A 21,530-nucleotide genomic window follows, 5' to 3' on the forward strand; every position below is an offset into this window, starting at 1 on the left:
CTAAACAACACGGTTGTATTAAAAGAACCCAAGTAGTTTCAACGAAACGAAGTTTATGCAATTCGTCATGAAGGCACAAGCGAAATCGTAGCAGCAGCACATTAACTATATATTTCCATGTTTATTACCAATCTACAACACGAAAACATTTATGTAAAAGATGTATGAGTGTGAAATGAGTGACATAAAAGTTTTTGTACTTTGTTAAATGTCTTCGTGTTTAGCCTTCGATTCCTCATACATGGTACGATCATGACAATATGTGTGATGCCCATGCATGTGTGGTGTCCCCCGCTGTGATATTGCTGGAATAAAAGCGGCGTATAACAAAACTATCTCAATATTAACCCCTTAGTTTTATTGATAATGAGCAGTAGGGGATAAAAAATCTTAATTCCCTTAGAATAGGGGTAGGGAGGTTAATGGTTCTGCAAGCTTTCCATCCGACAAAATCCTAAAAAACTTATGGAATTGATATTATTTGTTCGACATCTGTTTCTTTCAGTTTGGAAACGTGTGAGATCATGTACGATACGAAACTACATTGGGGTCTGTTCATTGCACAGGGAGTCGAGTCGAAGGAGATGAGGACTTCTGGTAGCTATAAGCACGGACCTTTAAGGTTCACACAAATGACCCATAAAACCTCCAAATGTAAAGCAATCGAACAATGACCCAAAACAACACAACCTGGACTATCCAGTGTTGTTTATCCCCATGATATTTTGATAAATACAAAACATTATAAACAATTCTTTACTTTGATTGAAATTATTTCCAGAAATTACGAAATCTATAGATAAATAGGAGTCACAAAGAATGGGTTAGTCAACAGAGAAAATCCATACAACTCGAATTTAGAACATCTCTGAGGATTCAATGAAAATGCATCTTCCTTAACAACAAGAGTGATTATTTTTTATTTGATTCTTGGTTCAGTCAGATTCAGAATGACCATTTTCGAAGAACCCACTTATTTACATGGCGTCAGTGATCACGTGGTACAACCACGGGAGGAAACGAGACTTGAGGCAATCGGGAGGTAGGTCAATTTTCATTAAATGATATTTCTTGAAAATTTTCTATTTCTTTCGTGGACCAGTGTAAAACGTGTTGACAAGGAACCGAAAGAGCCTGTACTATATGCGTTTGTGGGTTTTATTTTGGTTTGATGCGTATAAGTTAGTGTTTTGTCCGAAAAAGTGTGAGGGGAAATCGAGGTCAACTTGCCCCCCACCCACTCGGGCCGACGATGGTGGTACCTTCCTAAACTGCATTATTTGCCGTGAAATGGGTCCGTCCTTTATGGATCAGTCTACCTAAGGGGTGCGGGGTCGCTAATGGGTTTAGAAGATTCCAAATGTCACGGACAGTACCATCTTAGTTCGATTAAATCATATAGTTGTGGGGATATATCTAATATTGTATAAAAATGCGGCTTGGTCGCCATTAGCATAATTTATATCGCAAGCTCGACATGTCGGCCATATCAGTGGAAGCCGTCGGATCAAAAGTGGCATTGCGCTCCAAGTTTGATCTCGTTCGATCACATAATAAGACTTTTTCAAAAGTTCGAATTATTTTTCACAATTTACTCCCATATTTATTTCCTTGTTAATTCCAAACACAGAAGAAATGTGTAACCAATTAATCGTAAGATTAGCTCAGTGAATAGTTGCAGCGACTGAAATGTTTGTGGAGGGCCCGTGACCTTTCCGCACTGACAGATGTTTTGTCAATGGGACCTTCCCACCCATACCCCCTCTTGTCTTTAATGACAGAGACAGCTTCCCTATTGGATGTGCCCATTTAATATCATGGGGTGAAAGTCAGAAAGCCTTTAATTACTCAGTGAAATCTGTTTCACACAAACAAACAAAAGGTTCATGTATTAAACAAGTAAAACAATATCACATTACACTTGCATTTTAATTTTAAAATGTATTTTATTAATTAAGGCTTTCCTGTGCATGGAGTTGTCAAATATAAGGCTACTTTCATTGTCAATTAAACTATGGAAATTAAGAAAAAAACATGTTTTTCTTTTCACTTAAGATGGCAACTTTCAATATTCGCCAGTTTATAAGTTGTATTATTTTTTCAGACATACTAAATTAGTAAATATCATGTGTGGATTACTAACCCTATATATATATATATATATATATATATATATATATATATATATATATATACTGACCTCATAGGCCTATTCAGAGCACCGAGAAATTAATATTGATGGGCATAATTGTGTTGCATATAAAACCAAATGTAGTAAATTAAATTATATTTATATGCCTTCATTATCTATATCAGATACTTTTCTTTTAGGAACTTGCAATGTTAGACACTTACATGGGTTGGTCCAGGGAATTATTGCTATAGGGTTGACTAGAACCCTTGACTTTTTAGAACCCTGATTTGCATGGGAAAAAAATAACTAAAATGATCATGCAGGTAACCAATCTGAACATGAATTAGACATACATAAACATGATAAAGTCTCATTGAGATGATTTACCATGTGATATCTGCAATCTCTTATGCAGACTACCTTTAGCACAGAATGTTAATTTCTGCTCATGAAAATAATTTCATTGGACATCTGTTTGTAGCTTCACAGCATTTCAATCAAACTCAAAACTAACTATGGCAGCAAATGGGTCCAGGGTATTTGTCTCTTCCGGATGGAGACATAATACTTGGTAATTGGGGATGACTTGCATGGAGCAATGGCATAACTATACAATTTGAAACATAAAATTTATTATTACTATTTGCGTTACATGCCTAAGGAATAATGTTACATCAAAGACTCAGGGATTTGCGCTAACAACACTCAATATGATGTCTATGAAATCGAGCGTACTGTTCATATTTATCATGGCAGTGGGTCATGTGACTGCATCACAATGTTTCATTTCATGTCTTTCAGGTAAAACTACAAATTTCCACAAGAATACCTGCTGACTAACGAGGATGGAGGACCCCCCAAGTCCTGCCAGTAACCATAACTGGGAACAGCCAGATCAGAGCCAATTTGTCACAGCATCCTCGTCCTCAATGAATCCAGCATCGCCAGAACCGCAACATCCACAGCAGTATGAAACCAACAACGCGCAACCCATGCAGGCTTATAACCAGGTACAGGATGTGTAATGCCTTGTCTATGTGGTGTGTCACGGATGCAGGCTTATAACCAGGTACAGGATGTGTAATGCCTTGTCTATGTGGCGTGTCACTGATACAGGCTTATAACCAGGTACAGGATCTGTAATGCCTTGTCTACGTGGTGTGTCACTGATGCAGGCTTATAACCAGGTACAGGATCTGTAATGCCTTGTCTATGTGGTGTGTCACTGATGCAGGCTTATAACCAGGTACAGGATCTGTAATGCCTTGTCTATGTGGTGTGTCACTGATGCAGGCTTACAACCAGGTACAGGATCTGTAATGCCTTGTCTATGTGGTGTGTCATTGATGCAGGCTTACAACCAGGTACAGGATCTGTAATGCCTTGTCTATGTGGTGTGTCACTGATGCAGGCTTATAACCAGGTACAGGATCTTTAATGCCTTGTCTATGTGGTGTGTCACTGATGCAGGCTTATAACCAGGTACAGGATCTGTAATGCCTTGTCTATGTGGTGTGTCACTGATGCAGGCTTATAACCAGGTACAGGATCTGTAATGCCTTGTCTATGTGGTGTGTCACTGATGCAGGCTTACAACCAGGTACAGGATGTGTAATGCCTTGTCTATGTGGTGTGTCACTGATGCAGGCTTATAACCAGGTACAGGATCTGTAATGCCTTGTCTATGTGGTGTGTCACTGATGCAGGCTTATAACCAGGTACAGGATCTGTAATGCCTTGTCTATGTGGTGTGTCACTGATGCAGGCTTATAACCAGGTACAGGATCTGTAATGCCTTGTCTATGTGGTGTGTCACTGATGCAGGCTTATAACCATGATAACCAGGTACAGGATCTGTAATGCCTTGTCTATGTGGTGTGTCACTGATGCAGGCTTATAACCAGGTACAGGATCTGTAATGCCTTGTCTATGTGGTGTGTCACTGATGCAGGCTTATAACCAGGTACAGGATCTGTAATGCCTTGTCTATGTGGTGTGTCACTGATGCAGGCTTATAACCAGGTACATGATCTGTAATGCCTTGTCTATGTGGTGTGTCACTGATGCAGGCTTATAACCAGGTACATGATCTGTAATGCCTTGTCTATGTGGTGTGTCACGGATGCAGGCTTATAACCAGGTACAGGATCTGTAATGCCTTGTCTATGTGGTGTGTCACTGATGCGGGCTGACAACCAGGTACAGGATGTGTAATGCCTTGTCTATGTGGTGTGTCACTGATGCAGGCTTATAACCAGGTACAGGATGTGTAATGCCTTGTCTATGTGGTGTGTCACTGATGCAGGCTTATAACCAGGTACAGGATGTGTAATGCCTTGTCTATGTGGTGTGTTACGGATGCAGGCTTATAACCAGGTACAGGATCTGTAATGCCTTGTCTACGTGGTGTGTCACTGATGCAGGCTTACAACCAGGTACAGGATCTTTAATGCCTTGTCTATGCGGTGTGTCACTGATGCAGGCTGATAACCAGGTACAGGATCTGAGATGGTGGTGCTTGTTGTGGTACTGCCAGTAGTTCTCCCATGCAGAGTATGGTACTACTGAGTGACAAGCATGATCAGTGATGAGAAGTTTCTAGGTGAAGGGAAACAAGTAGGCATGGGATCCAATGTTTACCTTCTGATTTATTAAGAGATGAGATAATGTTGTCATGCTAAAATCTGTGATGTTCTTAAAAATTTCCACAGGCTGCTGAGTATGAGGAGACTCACTACCATTCTATGAGACCTGCGGCTACATTCTCCGGGGAGTACAGCGGATCCCAGTCAGATGTGTACCAGGCTGCCCACTCCACGTACGAGAGGATATCCCCAGTAGACGACTACCGCGAAGTGGCAGCAGCTGCAGGGAGTGATGGGATATCGTCCTACTCCACGATTCAGCCGGCGGAAACAGCCCAGGTTATACGTATGTCGGCTGTAGACAGCAGTTCCCTACAACAACAGGTACCTGCAGTTACACAAAGATCCCTTATTGCTTAAACCCTCACATGGTTTTCTTTTCAAACATTTTCAATATTACTGTTGTGAGGAGCAGATGACTAAAATCATTTCCCAAAAGATGTTTCAGAATTCCTGTTTCCCTTCAGAGGAAAAGAATTAACAAAGAAATAATTAGTATAGATGTTTCCTCTTTATTTGTTTGAGAGAAATGACTTTGGTTGAAGTGAAATTATGAGTAACAGTTTCAGGCTACATAGAACATATAGGATCTGGTGGAGTTCCAGTAGTGTATTAGATTAACATGCTCTTGTTTCTCAGGGTTATCAAGTCCATCAAGTGGTATTGGACCAAGATCACCGTGTAGTGGCTGTACAGAGAGTTATCTCCCCTGCTGACTGCACCGTCAGCCAATCATCTCTCAGCCTCAGACAAGATGGCTCCGAGGCACAGCCCAACACAGCTTTACTGCCTGTTGTGAGAGTTATCTCCCTTTGTTTGTAATGTTAGAACATCAATACTTTAACATAAATTTTATTTCCTCTGTTAGTGACAGTGAAGCATATGAGAAGCAATGAGCTGAGTATATACACGTGTATGTGAAAATGCCAAACGATGGATTCGGTTTCCTTAAGGTTACAAAACACAGACTAAATCTATTTTTTTTTTATAGAAACGTTTCATTCATGTGGATTTCATGGGTATAAGATTGAATTTCTCTAACAAAAGAAAACTTGTGACATCCATGTGCTGTCATGGTGTTGTAGCAACCGCAGCCAAGTGGTGCCCCGTCCTATGTGACAGTGCATGTGACGTCCATGCCACAGTTTGCGTCACACGGCGAAGTGAGCACCTCGGGAGACTCCCCTCTCATGTCACAGTCGGCCACACTGGAGGACAGGGACACCCACAGAGCGGTAGGTCACAATCTGTCACAAGAACTGATTACATTCCTAACTTCTGATCAATAGACTGATGCCCAATTGCAGGAGAATGACCCCTTTGCAGTATTATGATCAATCATGAAAGTCTATTGGCTCTTCTTGTAACATTTCTGTTAAAATTACAGATTGGAGTATTCTAAATTTAAATACTAAATTTGTTTGTAACGCTGCTGAGGTGGGTGTTTTCAAACCCTGACAGCAATGATCACTGACGCATTTCTTTTTGTATGCTTGCTCTGGCCAAATGCTCTACATTTAATGTAGCCCATGAAGAGCCGGGCTAGAACAGGTCTTCAGCAACCCATGCTTGCTTTAAAAAGCAACTTTGCTGGTCGTAAGAGGCATCTAACGGAATCAGGTGGTCAGACTCACTGACTTGGTTGATGCATGTATTTGTATCCCAATTGCGTGGATCGATGCTCATGATGTCAACCACTGGATTGTCTGGTCCAGACTCGATTATTTACAGACCGCGATCATATAGCTGGAATATTGCTGGGTGCAGTGTTAAACAACGAACAAACAAACATGTAATGTAGACTGGAAGTGTAATGGCTCTGGTAGAGGATTTGTAGGTGTGTGTGTTGCAGGATGGCCGAGACCTTGACAGTCTGAGTGGGGAGCCAGACACCACGCAAGAGGATGTCCATGACTACAGCAATGCACACGGTATGTACAGACCACAGCGACACAGGACTAACACAATAGCAACACACATAGTATGTACACACAACACACAGTATGTACAGACCAACACACAGTATGTACAGACCAACACACGGTATGTACAGACCAACACACGGTATGTACAGACCACAGCGACACAGGACTAACGCAATAGCAACACACATAGTATGTACAGACCAACACACGGTATGTACAGACCAACACACGGTATGTACAGACCAACACACAGTATGTAGTACAGACCACAGCGACACAGGACTAACACAATAGCAACACACATAGTATGTACAGACCAACACACGGTATGTACAGACCACAGCGACACAGGACTAACACAATAGCAACACATAGTAAGTACACACAACACACAGTATGTACAGACCAACACACAGTATGTACAGACCAACACAAGGTATGTACAGACCAACACACGGTATGTACAGACCAACACACAGTATGTAGTACAGACCACAGCGACACAGGACTAACACAATAGCAACACATAGTAAGTACACACAACACACAGTATGTACAGACCAACACACGGTATGTACAGACCAACACACGGTATGTACAGACCAACACACAGTATGTAGTACAGACCACAGCGACACAGGACTAACACAATAGCAACACACATAGTATGTACAGACCAACACACGGTATGTACAGACCACAGCGACACAGGACTAACACAATAGCAACACATAGTAAGTACACACAACACACAGTATGTACAGACCAACACACAGTATGTACAGACCAACACAAGGTATGTACAGACCAACACACAGTATGTAGTACAGACCACAGCGACACAGGACTAACACAATTACAACACAAATAGTTAGTACAGACCAACACACGGTATGTACAGACCAACACAGGGTATATACAGACCAACACACGGTATGTACAGACCACAGCGACACAGGACTAACGCAATAGCAACACACATAGTATGTACAGACCAACACACGGTATGTACAGACCAACACACAGTGTGGACAGAGCACAGCGACACACACAGCTACAATTAGGTACATTTAATCCTGGTATGGCAGCACCCAAAAACAAATACAGGGATTTTAAAAAACCCTAAAGCAATATCTTTAAGTACAAAGAAGTAATTCCCTCAACAAAACATATGGGCTGCTGACAGGAGATCCTGGCAGACATCACACCTTGACCTGGTTCCCTGGATGTTGCAGCATCCCGTGGCTACCTGCACCCCTCCACCTCCTACACCTCCACCACCTCCGCCATGGACTCGGAGGCCCTGCACTCCACCATGCCAGGACCCTCCTCCCTCACCACCTCCAGCAGCCATGTGGTGATGGACGCCACCATGGACAGCAGCCACCTGGCCTCCTCTTCCTCGCACGAGGTGGCCATGAGCACCTCACTCGACACCTCACTCCACACGCCAGGGGACGTCATCGTCATGGAGGCCGGCATGGATAGGTCAGTCGGGAGCTCAGCTATAGGACCAGACCTAGGTGAGAGAATATGTCGGCCGGATAACCGGACATTGGCATGCCAGATGTAGCATGGATGTGTTTGGAATAAGGAGAGTACCAGTGGACAGAGTGAGGTAGTTAAAATAGCAGCAACATTGCCTCCATAACTATCAGCATCAGCTCAGACTCTGTAGTGCCATGTATTAGACCTTATCTCACGTGTGCATGATAAACCCCCACAGTCAGTCGCTGTATCATATCTAATACAGCACAGACTTTAAAATGTAACGTTTATGAATTTGAAGTGTGTTGCTTGTATAAAATATGGACAATTCAGAGCAATTGAGCAGGTTGAGTGGGAATTTATACACCACCACCTGTAATGGTTTTAGTGTCTACTGCACAAAGATTAATAGGAAGATAGGATATAGGAACAGAGTTAGTCCATCGTATCATCCATCTGTTCATCTCAATGTGGACACATTTTGTCCAAAACTATTCCAGTTAGAGAAAGGACATTTTACACACTGATATTAGTGGTCACGATCTCAAATAAGTTAAAAAAAATAGTGTTGTACATTCATTTTTTATAGAGTTATGACCCTTGCTCCATTACATTATTTGTTTGCAATTATAGTTATTGCCCCTGGTCAGTGCTTTTCAACTTTGTGTATAGTATCTGCAATGGGTACGATTTATCTCAGAAACTACTGAAGTTACTCAAATGAAAATTTGCATGCTTTCAAAACATTTTTTTTCTTTTTCAATGCTTTTGTTGTTTCAACTGAGGTCAAAAATTGGTCCCCTAAATTATTTCTTTACAGAGTTATGGCCCTTGATCCATGTTATTTTACTTGGTGCATAGTATGTGCATTGGGGACACGTTTTCTCAGAAACTAAGGGCAGAACTACCATTGTAGCAGAAAAGCAACTGCCTACACCTCAAAAGCTTGTTTTAAAAATAAGTCAACCTCAATTTACCATCCATGCAATATATTATCAATGCAAACTCTATCCGTTAAACATGCTATTTGTTGTCTTACTTGAAAATCAGAATCTTTACACACTTCAGGATTTCAGTTGTAGATGGTTTATCAAGTTGTGAGAATGATGTCCCTTTGTTGATACGATATACAAGGTCAACAAAGACTGAAAGGTTATTTTAGATCATCATGACATCCCCATGCCGATGTGACAAACTAATAGCCTATTAGTAGTCTACTAGTGACTTTTGTCTGTTTATTATGATACAATAAACATTTGTTGTCTTTTGAGTTCATCCTGCATTGAGATATCAGTATTGATCTAACGAAACCTTTAGGAAACAAACATACTTTGTGACTGAAGCAAACCATGCTCTCACAGTTATTTCCATTATAATGATTGGTCATTTGTCATCTTAGATGTTTCTTGAATGAAGTTGAAAATGTGTTGGTGAAACATATATTACTAATATAACATTATATAAATAAATTACCAATATTTGTTACAAATAAGATCTTACATAAACAGTCTCAAGCTGTTTAAGAACATCTAAAAATTTGTGTGTGTGTGTGCAAAATTGGTTTTGCTAACACTTAATATTAGCCTAGTTGCGCCCCTGGAAACTACTGAAGTGAGCTTATCCCAAAGACACTTATCAAAACTTGAGTATTTTTTCCAGAGAAAAGGCCTTTTGTTTGTATTAATCTCACATTTACTCAAAGCATTAGTGGCTATCTCTTTTTGAGGCTTTACAAGACTATTTTTTATAGTTTATATTCACTACTATATGAACAAACAAAATTCTTATTGGCAAATTGCGCATGCAAGGTTGTTGAATAACTACCTGCCAAAACAATGGACATAACACTCAGTCGGGGTATAACACAAGATGTTTCCCAACAGGACTGATCTGAACTGACTGAGTAGGGAGGCTGTATTATCTGCTTCTGTGTTCAGCCCAGGCGGTGGCGGACAGCATGGTCACTGGCAGCGATGCAGCTCTGGGGCAGGTGTACAGCAGGGTCATGGACGACGACAAGGAGAATGACCCTCAGTCAAGTCATGGCCGAGTCAGTGCGTCGGTGGGTATAGTAGTCCAATGTACACTAAACCCTGTGGGGTATCAAGGTTACAGTAGTCCCATGTGAACATCGTCATATACATGTACATTAAACCCTGTGGGGTATCCAGGTAACAGTAGTCCCATGTGAACATCGTCATGTACACTAAACCCTGTTGGGTATCCAGGTTACAGTAGTCCCGTGTGAACATCGTCATATACATGTACACTAAACCCTGTGGGGTATCCAGGTTACAGTAGTCCCGTGTGAACATCGTCATATACATGTACACTAAACCCTGTGGGGTATCCAGGTTACAGTAGTCCTCAACAGTCTGTTGCTGTAATGTATGATGTATACTTATGTCATAAGAGGTGACTAAATTGGATTGGGTTTAAATGCCTTTCAATGTGCCCTGATGACATTGGGTGCTGCTCATTATATCAGTCACTAGTTGTTGTGGCCTAGACGTCACTTAAGCCACGTCACTTAATGTTGCCTGATCTGGTGTCAGTGTGTCAGCAGTGTAATGATGGTGTGTTTCAGGTGAGAAAGTCCACCCGTATTGCAACATTAGACCAGGAGCAGGCCTCCACCTCCTGGCGCCGGCGCCGCCACACCTACGTCCCCAAACCCTACAACTCGGATGAACTGTGTAAGTGTCAGACGTTGAGTTCAGGGGCCTGCCATCCATGTGACTCCAGCCCTTGTCAGCACTCCTTTACCTCAAGGCTACAGTAGGACAACAGGAGACATGTGAATACAGACATCTTACCACATCATATAAGAGAGCTCTTTGATTTTAAGCTTTGATATCTATCTACCTACAACATTGTTTATTATAGTACAGATTAGTGGGATGAGTGTTGTGTTCTACATGTTGCTGGACGGCTCAGATTTGTAGGATGAGTGTTGTGTTCTACATGTTGCTGGACGGCTCAGATTTGTGGGATAAGTGTTGTGTTCTACATGTTGCTGGACGGCTCAGATTTGTAGGATGAGTGTTGTGTTCTACATGTTGCTGGACGGCTCAGATTTGTGGGATGAGTGTTGTGTTCTACATGTTGCTGGACGCCTCTGATTTGTGAGATGAGTGTTGTGTTCTACATGTTGCTGGAAGGCTCAGATTTGTAGGATGAGTGTTGTGTTCTACATGTTGCTGGACGGCTCAGATTTGTAGGATGAGCGTTGTGTTCTACATGTTGGTGGACGGCTCAGATTTGTGGGATGAGTGTTGTGTTCTACATGTTGCTGGACGGCTCAGATTTGTGGGATGAGTGTTGTGTTCTACATGTTGCTGGACGGCTCAGATTTGTGGGATGAGTGTTGTGTTCTACATGTTGCTGGACGGCTCAGATTTGTGGGATGAGTGTTGTGTTCTACATGTTGCTGGACGGCTCAGATTTGTAGGATGAGTGTTGTGTTCTACATGTTGCTGGACGGCTCAGATTTGTGGGATGAGTGTTGTGTTCTACATGTTGCTGGACGGCTCAGATTTGTAGGATGAGTGTTGTGTTCTACATGTTGCTGGACGGCTCAGATTTGTGGGATGAGCGTTGGGTTCTACATGTTGCTGGTTGGCTCAGATTTGTAGGATGAGTGTTGTGTTCTACATGTTGCTGGACGGCTCAGATTTGTAGGATGAGCGTTGTGTTCTACATGTTGCTGGACGGCTCAGATTTGTAGGATGAGTGTTGTGTTCTACATGTTGCTGGATGGCTCAGATTTGTAGGATGAGTGTTGTGTTCTACATGTTGCTGGATGGCTCAGATTTGTAGGATGAGCGTTGTGTTCTACATGTTGCTGGACGGCTCAGATTTGTGGGATGAGTGTTGTGTTCTACATGTTGCTGGACGGCTCAGATTTGTAGGATGTGTGTTGTGTTCTACATGTTGCTGGATGGCTCAGATTTGTAGAATGAGTGTTGTGTTGGGATGAGTGTTGTGTTCTACATGTTGCTCGACGGCTCAGATTTGTGGGATGAGTGTTGTGTTCTACATGTTGCTGGACGGCTCAGATTTGTAGGATGAGTGTTGTGTTCTACATGTTGCTGGACGGCTCAGATTTGTGGGATGAGTGTTGTGTTCTACATGTTGCTGGACGGTTCAGATTTGTAGGATGAGTGTTGTGTTCTACATGTTGCTGGATGGCTCAGATTTGTAGGATGAGTGTTGTGTTCTACATGTTGCTGGATGGCTCAGATTTGTGGGATGAGTGTTGTGTTCTACATGTTGCTGGACGGCTCAGATTTGTAGGATGAGTGTTGTGTTCTACATGTTGCTGGACGGCTCAGATTTGTAGGATGAGTGTTGTGTTCTACATGTTGCTGGACGGCTCAGATTTGTAGGATGAGTGTTGTGTTCTACATGTTGCTGGATGGCTCAGATTTGTAGGATGAGTGTTGTGTTCTACATGTTGCTGGATGGCTCAGATTTGTAGGATGAGTGTTGTGTTCTACATGTTGCTGGATGGCTCAGATTTGTAGGATGAGTGTTGTGTTCTACATGTTGCTGGATGGCTCAGATTTGTAGGATGAGTGTTGTGTACCTCATATTATTGTTTTATATGGTTTCATCAACCAGTGCTGTGGTTAGAACAGTTTGATTAATGTAGAAATATAAATTGTCCTGTGTATTTGTGTTCAGGGTGTGAGGAGTGCATGACCACGTACCCGACGGAGTGTCCTGTCCACCGACTGTCCATAGTGTTGGACAAGGTGGTGCTGTCTCGGGCATGGTCAAGCCTGCCGCCACAACTACAGATCTACCGCCTCAGTGAAACAGGAGGGGCAGGTAACTCTTTCCTCTTGGAAAATTACTTCCCCTTGAAGATACCATAAAATCATGCTTGTTCCCATAAATAATATATTTCATTCATTATTATTCTTGCTCATGTTAACAGTCTTTAGTTTTTCATTACAGTATTTAATATCATATGTCCCCCAAAGCTTGAAATTCTTAAGACAGTGTATGTACTTTCATTTAGGATGATTGGATTTCAAACAGGTAACAACTGTTTGCTTTTGAATAAAATGTTTCATCCATTACTAATTGAGTATGTATATTTTGTTTTTCTAGAACTAGGAGTGTTTGCCAAAAAGCCAATCCCCAAGTATACCCAGTTTGGTCCTTTTGTGGGAGATCTGGTTGATTCTCAGGAGAAAGTCACTGTGCACAAATTTCCACTGATGGTAAGATGTATTATTAAGTGAATCCTTTACATGTGTGACAGTCCTTAGCAGCCTGCTTCTGCTTGCCTGTAGTTGAAACTATGATCAGATTCCAGGGGCCTGGTAAAGTTCATGTTGACACTTTGTCTCCCCTCTATTCGATACCTGTGAGAATGTGTCCACAGTGTTTCCAGAGAAATGTTGACACTATAGTGTTGTCCAAATGCATGTATACAGTCTATGTATGAGGAGACGAGGAGAAACCCCATGGATATCGAGATGTGTGTCTGGTTGTGTGGACACAGATTCTTGCTGTTGCAGCTGGACCGGAGTGACAGCACACTGGCCTACTTCGAGACCTCTGATGAGAACAAGTGTAACTGGATGATGTTTGTGAGACCCGCAGAGAACTTCATGGAGCAGAACCTGGTGGCATACCAGCACGGCCAGGACATCTTCTTCACGGTCGCCAAACCCATCGACACCCGTCAGGAGCTGAAGGTAGCCATTGATGAGAGAGAACTACACTCGGATGCATGTTGTGATCCATTCGCTTGTTTGTTTTATGGCCATTTCCCTGAATCCTGCTAATAGGAGTGTGGGTAGCCACCTACTTCCTGTTACATCCCCTTCTGGTTACATTGCAACATAATTCGACTCAGAATACCGAAAATCAAATACAGTTTCCACTTTGTGAAGACGAAATAAGTTTGAAAATTAGCATAATCCAAAAAAATCTCATTGCTTCTGGACCAGGGGACATTTTCTCTCACAGATCGTGACTAAAATATAAGTTTGTTATATCAGATAGTTCGTTATAAGTGTGTTTGTTATAAACGTAGTTTACTGTACATGCATTTTGTTTATTCAAAGTTTATTTTCATGTTTTGGTGTAACATAGTGTTATATAATCATATGATAAACAGAAGCATTTGATAACAAATGTGTCTGTATGACTGTTTTGGAGAAGTGGTATTGCCAAGTGGTTAAAGCATCCACTTGTTGAGCCAAAAAAGGCAGTTTTGAGTCCCCACATGGGTACAATGTGTAGAGCCCATTTCTTCTGTTCCCCATTGTGATAGTGCTGGAATATTGCTAAAAGCGCCATAAAACCCCACTGACTCCCCCACTTACTGTTTGTGTTTGTCCATCTAGGTGTGGTACGCAGCCCACTATGCCACCAGGATGGGGCTGAAGACCCATGACATGACACAGGAGGACAGAGATGGTGGGTAGTCTCAGCATGAGAAACATGTATCACTGGACATCACTAGTACACATGATTGATGAATGATAATGAACAAGCACTTTTGATTGAGATTTATGTGCTATTCTTGATGATGATGAAGTGTGAGAGTAAGATGTGAATGTGTTTCAGCACTTGATGAGCAGGAATACCGATTCCCTTGTTACGAGTGTAACAAACGCTTCAAGACATCTGTGGCACTACAGCGCCATCTGCTGGGTCACGAGGAAGGCACTGCAAACCAAGGTGATGATGATGAATTTGATGAAAAGGTTGAAGTCCGCAGCAAGGCCAAGAAGCGGTTGTTCACAAAGGGAAGTCTCTTCAAGGCCCGGGCTAGAGCAGGGAAGAAGGTTAGTGCTTAACATTCAGGATAGTATTCCAGTCTGAAGTTGTGGGTAAGATATGACATTATTTATTCCTGTGTGAGCCTACTGGAATAGGTGCTGTCTGCGAATTACCATCCTTGCATTATTTGTAAAATTCATTGATTGATTCAGTGCCTTCAATCATCAGGGAATGCAAGTATCAGGCTTTTTTATTATCTTTGTGCACTTAGGATGAATTTGAGTGAATCAATTTACGGGATAAGATGTCAAGATCTATGAATTTACAGGATAAGATATCATGATCTGTTGAGTAAATCAATTTACGGGATAAGATGTCATGATCTACTACTGAGAGAATCAATTTTCGGAATAAGATGACATACTTTTCTGAATTGTATTTACATTACACTTGCATCTACTTTACAGGATGGTCTCGGAGAGACATCTGGCTACCAGTGGAAGAAAAAGTCCACCAGTATCTACCTCAACAAGTGAGTAGCACCATCAACCTGTCTCCATATCTAACACGGGAGTCAAGAGGGCCCCAGGGCTTTTCCATCCTTGGTCCTCCTCCCCAGTCTCACTCCCACTCGTATCTGGTGTTCCTAGCATATGATTATAAGTATTTTTATATGGAAGTATAGAATTAGGTTATGAAGATGAAATGCCATTTAACAAAGTGATTATACTCAGAAACTCTGAGTTTCTACACGACCCAGTCCAGACAATTTTTGTTGTTGGGAAGATATATTTCACTTCTGTTATGAAATAAATCATGAAATCTTTTGACCATGCTACATTTTACATCAAGTGATGACTGATACGTCAAGAAACCAGCCCGTCATTGTGTGTCTAATATTCTGACTTATTACATTGACCTCAGAACCCTGAAGAAGTATCAGCGGCGACCTCACACGGAGAAGATCCGGCAGACCATCAAATCTCTCTACAAGAAGAAGGGCAAGGACACTGGTGGGAATGAGTGGGTGTGCATGCACTGTGACCTCACCTTTGACAACTCTAACCTCCTAAATTTGCATACACTGACCCATGCTGCTGAAGATGTCGGTTTGGATGAAATCAAGAAATTTGCATGTGATGTCGGAGAAATGCAGAACGCCAACTCTGATAGTGACATGCGCACTGAGGATGGTGAAATTGTTAGCATGGAGACGTACCTGGCCTGTCCAATGTGTCACCGGCAGTTTGCTAACAAGAGAGATCTCATTGACCATGCCTCTGAACATGGAAAAAGCAAGAAGAAATTGCTAAATCCAAACAGGCCTCACAAGTGTGAAAAATGTTGGAAGGCCTTTGGGTCTCAGGACCGTCTCCAGAAGCACATGTTATGTCACGGTGAGGAGGACAGCAAGCCCTTGCAGTGTGATGTGTGTTACAAGCGCTTCATGAACAACTCCGCACTGGCCTGTCACATGAAGACACACAGTGACAAGAAGTACTACGAGTGTCCCATATGTCGTCTTGGCTTTGACCAGATCACTACCATGAAGAATCATATAGTTCTCCACGCTCAAAGTGGATATTTCACATGCCCTGAGTGTGGGAAGCAGTTTGATGATTATCATATTATTCGCAAACACATGAAGGCGTTCCATTCTGAAAAACGTTACCCCTGCCCTGAGTGTGATAAAGTGTTTCCTCGACAGGACAAGCTGAAGCTTCATATGCTAAGACATTCGACTCATCGTGAGTTCATGTGCGAGAACTGTGGGCGTCAGTTCAAACGGAAAGACAAACTAAAGGAGCATATAAAGCGAATGCATTCTTTAGAGCGGGAGGTGAAAAATGCTCACAAGGGTGACAGGTCTCCATCCAAGAAATTCATTCCAAAAGTGTCTCCAACTGACTATCATAGGTTTATCTACAAATGCCACACCTGTCTCTTAGGGTTCAAACGACGGGGAATGTTGGTGAACCATCTCGCCAAAAGGCATCCCGAGATTAAGCCTGACCAGGTGCCGGAACTCAATCTCCCTATCTTGAAAACCCAGCGAGATTACTATTGTCAGTATTGTGATAAAGTGTACAAATCAAGTTCCAAACGGAAAGCTCACATCATCAAAAACCACCCTGGTGCAGATCTGCCCATCAGCAGCCGGAAGAAATGCCTCATCCCAGAGATCCCTGGACTTCCAAACCCGACCTATTCCCAGACAGTGGGCTCCATCACAACCATGCCCCATTCATGCCAGTTCTGTCATAAGCAATACGCCAGCAAGGCTAAACTTATGCAACATCAAAGGAAGAAGCATCCTGACTTTGTACCACAGTTGCCTGAACGACCAAAGATGAAAGATGAACTTCCTCTGCTGGAACCTGCTCAGCAGCCTGAGCGTTATGAGGAGGTGACCGCAACAGTCCAGGGAGCTCAGCCCGAGACCCTGCAAGCTGCTGACCTGCTGACCCAGGCAATGAGTGAGCTGACCCAGACACTGCAAGAGTACCGTCCGGGGGAGTTCCACATCACATCCCGCCTCCCAACGATGGTGATCACCCCGGCCCAGCACCCCAGCCAGCAGCACACCACCATCGAGCTCAGCCATCTCGGACACGCGCTGGCACACACACAGTTTGCTCAGGTTGCCACTTCAGGGGCAACAGTGATTGCTGCAGCACCACCTCCAGCAGGCCAGCAAGCAATTGTTGCAGGGCATCCTGTGTCAGTGTCGGTTGTAACAACCAACCCAGGACAAACTCAGACTATTCAAGTCCCAGTGTCAACATGGGCGAATTATCAGACTTACCGATAGGGAGGCTGCCCTTGCTGACTTGCTGGAACAAGATTTAGAGCATTGAACAACTCGCATATCTTTTACCAAGAACATTGTTAGCGTAGATCCTCTATTTCAGGCTATGATTTGATATTTTGACAATATTTGGCAACACTTTTCCATCTATGTCTTCTTCTATGGACTTGTGTCAAATGGGATCATCTTTCTAATTACTTGTTAATCAACTCAAGATTATATGGAACTTGTAGTTCTTGTAGTGTGCATGACACACCTTACAGAGGATAGCATAGCCACTGTCTAACCAGATAACAGTCAATCTGTATAAACAGGCTACAGGAGGTCTCCTTACATCACATTGCTGCTGTGTACATACTGGGGACATGTACAGTGACCTGGCCATCTGAAGTGAAGGGGAATGCTCATAAAACACAACTCAAAGTCATCACTACGTATTTTGTCAAATAAAGATCAACACAGTTGCAGAAGCCATCGTTCGGTTTAGGTAAACAGAGTTACCCCCCTTCCCTATCTTGACTAGTTTTTCTTTAATCATTCTGAATACAGCTGTGTGTCATCAGACGAGTAGGATGCAGGGAATTAAAGCATGTTTTCTTAACTTGGTTTTCTAGTAGTGATGTATTATTTATATCCTTTGGGTTGTGAATTTAATGATAACCTTGTGACTCTATTCTTGCAGGGCCTCTGCCCACGTAGTCATATATGTTGCAGCTGTATTTTCAACATAAATTGTATGGTTGTCTTGTAGCTATGCTAACAATTCTTTTAATATAATGTTGCATTATGATATTATGACGAAGTGCAGACAATCGTTTGATTTCATATTGTTGTGTACCTATTTCAAAAGCAAATTGGAAAATGCATCCTGTACAGTGCTTTTTTCTCAAATGTCTGAACACTTTGTCTGCCAACAAATATGTGCTTACATATTTATTACGTATTATCATGATTATGACAATCAGAAAGTGTATGTGGAAGGTTGATCTGTTTTGTTAAAGTTGTTTATTTAATGTGTTTGTTATAACCCTGTCTGAGCAGATATGAACAGTTGAGCAAGCATTCTTCAAGGACGTTCAGTTGGTATCTGATCCAGACAGAGATATTAAGGCATTTTTGTTATCAATCAATGTAGAGATTCAAAATGAATTTTGCTGATGCTATGTAAAAATGTGTGATTACATTCTGCTTGTCACCCTTGATTACCCAGCATATCTCGGGTCCTTTATGACAGGTGTATATCATGGTGGATTGGAGATGTATGATACAGTGGATAATCAAGGATGTTAGCTTGTAGATCTTTAAACTAATTCCACAAGTCAAGGCCTGGCAAAATCATACCAGTTATATTCATAATAGACAATGTGGTATTTCATTTTTGGTAACATTTCTTTGGTTGAATGACATGTTTTACCAAGTTGACAGTTCTTTGTTTGCAAGATATGCTTGCTTGAGAGTTACGTGGTACTGATGTTACTCTTCAGTGTAATAAAACCTTACATCTGATGCAGGCAGTGTTGTGAGTTGCATCAACATCCATGTGACACTCATGGCCCCGGGACAGGGACAGCAGGTGAGCTGACACAATCTCACTTCCAGAACTACTACCAGCCTCCCGTTCTATCAGTTTGACACACTGTGATACATTATGTGTAGTGTCTGTGCAGTTGTACTGTGCATCAGTTGTTACAGTCGCTGGTCACAGCTAGGCTTGTGTACTGCAGGCTTGGACCACACATCTTACAGCCAGGGATAAGACGTGTAGCTTTGTAGCAGTAACTTTCCATGGGTAGTTACAGTCAGGCAAGTGTGGAACATGTACAGTACAGCAGTAACAATCAGGTCACATGGATGCCTAAGTTATTTTCAATAGTGGTGAACCCATGAACCCTGCCACTGATCAATATCATCAAATCAACATAAGTCATGTCACCCCACAGTGTGTAGGTGAGGTGAAATGGTGTTTAATCACCTTCAAGATTATTTCAATTATAAAGCGACACCAATGCACGCGAGCGTGTGTGCTGCTTGTACTAGGCCAGACTAATGTCGATTTTGGGTAAAAATCTCAAAACCAACAAATTTTCTGATTATCAACTTGCCAAAATAAAAGTTACCATAATATGATTTTTCTCTTGATATTGGAGAATATGATACTTAACCAGGAAAATATTTGCTTATAAACAAACAAATATTAACTTGAAAGTACATTTTTTAGCATTTTACATTTTTAAGAAATTGAATCTACTGGTGAATAGTCTTGAAATGGAAATCAAATGTTTTAAAATACATTTCTGCAAACAAACTACTGATGTACAGGTCAAGTGGGAAATTGTTACAGTGTTGAGATTTTTACCCTTTTATAGATCTATCCCATTGAAACAGTTGCTGCAAATTAACATACATCCGAGCTGACTGGCCCTTTTTCATTTCCTTGATGCCGAGCGGAAGACATGAAAGGCGACTATGCTTGTCGTAAGAGGAGACTAAGCGGATCGGATGGTCAGGCTCGCTGACTTGGTTGATGCATGTCATCGTATCCCAATTGCATGGATCGATGCTCATGATACCAATCACTGGATTGTCCGGCCCAGACTTGATTATTAGCTGGAATATTGCGGAGGCGTAAAACAACAAACAAACAAACGAAACCCCTATAATTTATGAAACAGGAACACATCTCACAACATGGTCATCATCACAGCAACTGGAAGGAGCAAGCTCGCCAAAGTAGTAACTGCCTCTGAAATATAAGAGATGGACATTTGATAATATACAGTATCACTTCAAGACGAGGGACTCGTTTCGTACAATTTAAGTTCCATGTATAAGTTCCCTAGAATCAGTACAGTTTAGTTTCATGGCACTGACAGCACAGCAAGATGCCACAGTCTGTGCTTCAGCACGTGAAGTTCCAGGTCGTTCTGTGTTTGACATTCATGAAGGTTTTTTATTTGACCTTTAACTGCAAGTGACCATGCTTATGGGACAGGAATATTACAAGTATACATAGTTCAACCTGCTGATATCATATGTTTTAGTCTGTTTCCAGTCGTACAAATGGGTATCTCATACCTCTAGTCGTACGTTAAAAGGAAGCCAGAAGCTGGAATGTAAACAATAAACTTGTTTCCGTCCGGTTGCGCATGCACGCACCTCCCTATGACATATGTCACAAATCTCTCAGCGCGCCTCTGAGCTGGTCGCTCGAGAAGGACTTTCGCGATAGACTGCTAGTTTGTATTCTCCTAGTACTTATCGTGTGTCTACAGTTGTTATTACATTAAGTAATACGTTACCACTGTTATACCGAGGCTGTTGTCTCCCACAACTGCTGCTATAGCGAAATCTACCACAGAGATCTCAATTACCTCATGCAGCACGTGCGTAGCCACCTAGCTGCCATGTGACACCCTTCACTCTTGTCTCCTTCGTCTGCTTAGCAAGACGTGTTTTCTCCTGCTGAAGCGTTCCTTGAAGATTTGGTGATATTTATTATAGTTTATTCTCTAATAAACTGTGCTTTTATGGGGCGTTGCGGTAGCTACGCTTGGTTATAATTTTCCCGCCAAACGGAAAATTTTTCCCGCCCTTTTTTCTATATACTTGCGGGGTTCGCGTATGCACGTTGTGTTATACGTTTCCCCTGTTCTTGTATGTTTTGGGGGTTAACATAACTTATTTCTTTAATAAAAGTTATATGTGTATGTTATATGTTCACATTGCTCGTTTATTTTCTTGTGAAAATGTTCGTTTGTGAATCATTGTGGTGCGTGCGTTGTAAC

The 21,530-nt window shown here is 42.0% G+C and overlaps 2 protein-coding genes across 6 annotated transcripts in view; one reads left to right on the top strand and one right to left on the bottom strand.

Moving 5' to 3' along the window:
- Nucleotides 1-985: 985 nt before the first annotated feature.
- On the top strand, nt 986-19,251 carry LOC124121023 (PR domain zinc finger protein 10-like). 2 transcript variants are annotated; one of them, XM_048398314.1, is made up of 16 exons: nt 986-1,042; nt 2,936-3,144; nt 4,846-5,103; nt 5,419-5,574; nt 5,865-6,014; nt 6,632-6,710; nt 7,940-8,227; nt 10,130-10,254; nt 10,780-10,888; nt 12,879-13,025; nt 13,311-13,423; nt 13,724-13,903; nt 14,558-14,630; nt 14,781-15,001; nt 15,404-15,468; nt 15,861-19,251. In XM_048398314.1, the coding sequence occupies exons 2-16, from the start codon at nt 2,980-2,982 to the stop codon at nt 17,746-17,748; spliced, it is 4,017 nt and encodes a 1,338-aa protein (XP_048254271.1). In that variant the 5' UTR covers nt 986-1,042; nt 2,936-2,979; the 3' UTR covers nt 17,749-19,251. The 2 variants fall into 2 exon arrangements, with proteins under 2 accessions (XP_048254271.1, XP_048254272.1); XM_048398315.1 differs by lacking the exons at nt 986-1,042; nt 2,936-3,144 and adding an exon at nt 4,499-4,510.
- A 1,142-nt stretch (nt 19,252-20,393) lies between these two features.
- LOC124121025 overlaps nt 20,394-21,530 on the bottom strand; it is a 36,874-nt gene continuing 35,737 nt past the window's right edge. For all 4 annotated transcript variants that reach the window (XM_048398367.1, XM_048398368.1, XM_048398366.1 and 1 more), the window contains exon 10: nt 20,394-20,488. In XM_048398367.1, the coding sequence (XP_048254324.1) occupies nt 20,427-20,488 (62 nt within the window). In that variant the 3' untranslated portion in view covers nt 20,394-20,426. The remainder of the gene's footprint in view (nt 20,489-21,530) is intronic.

This window comes from Haliotis rufescens, unplaced genomic scaffold (assembly GCF_023055435.1).
Source record: "Haliotis rufescens isolate VD_foot unplaced genomic scaffold, xgHalRufe1.0.p SCAF_18, whole genome shotgun sequence".
Lineage (NCBI taxonomy): Eukaryota > Metazoa > Mollusca > Gastropoda > Lepetellida > Haliotidae > Haliotis > Haliotis rufescens.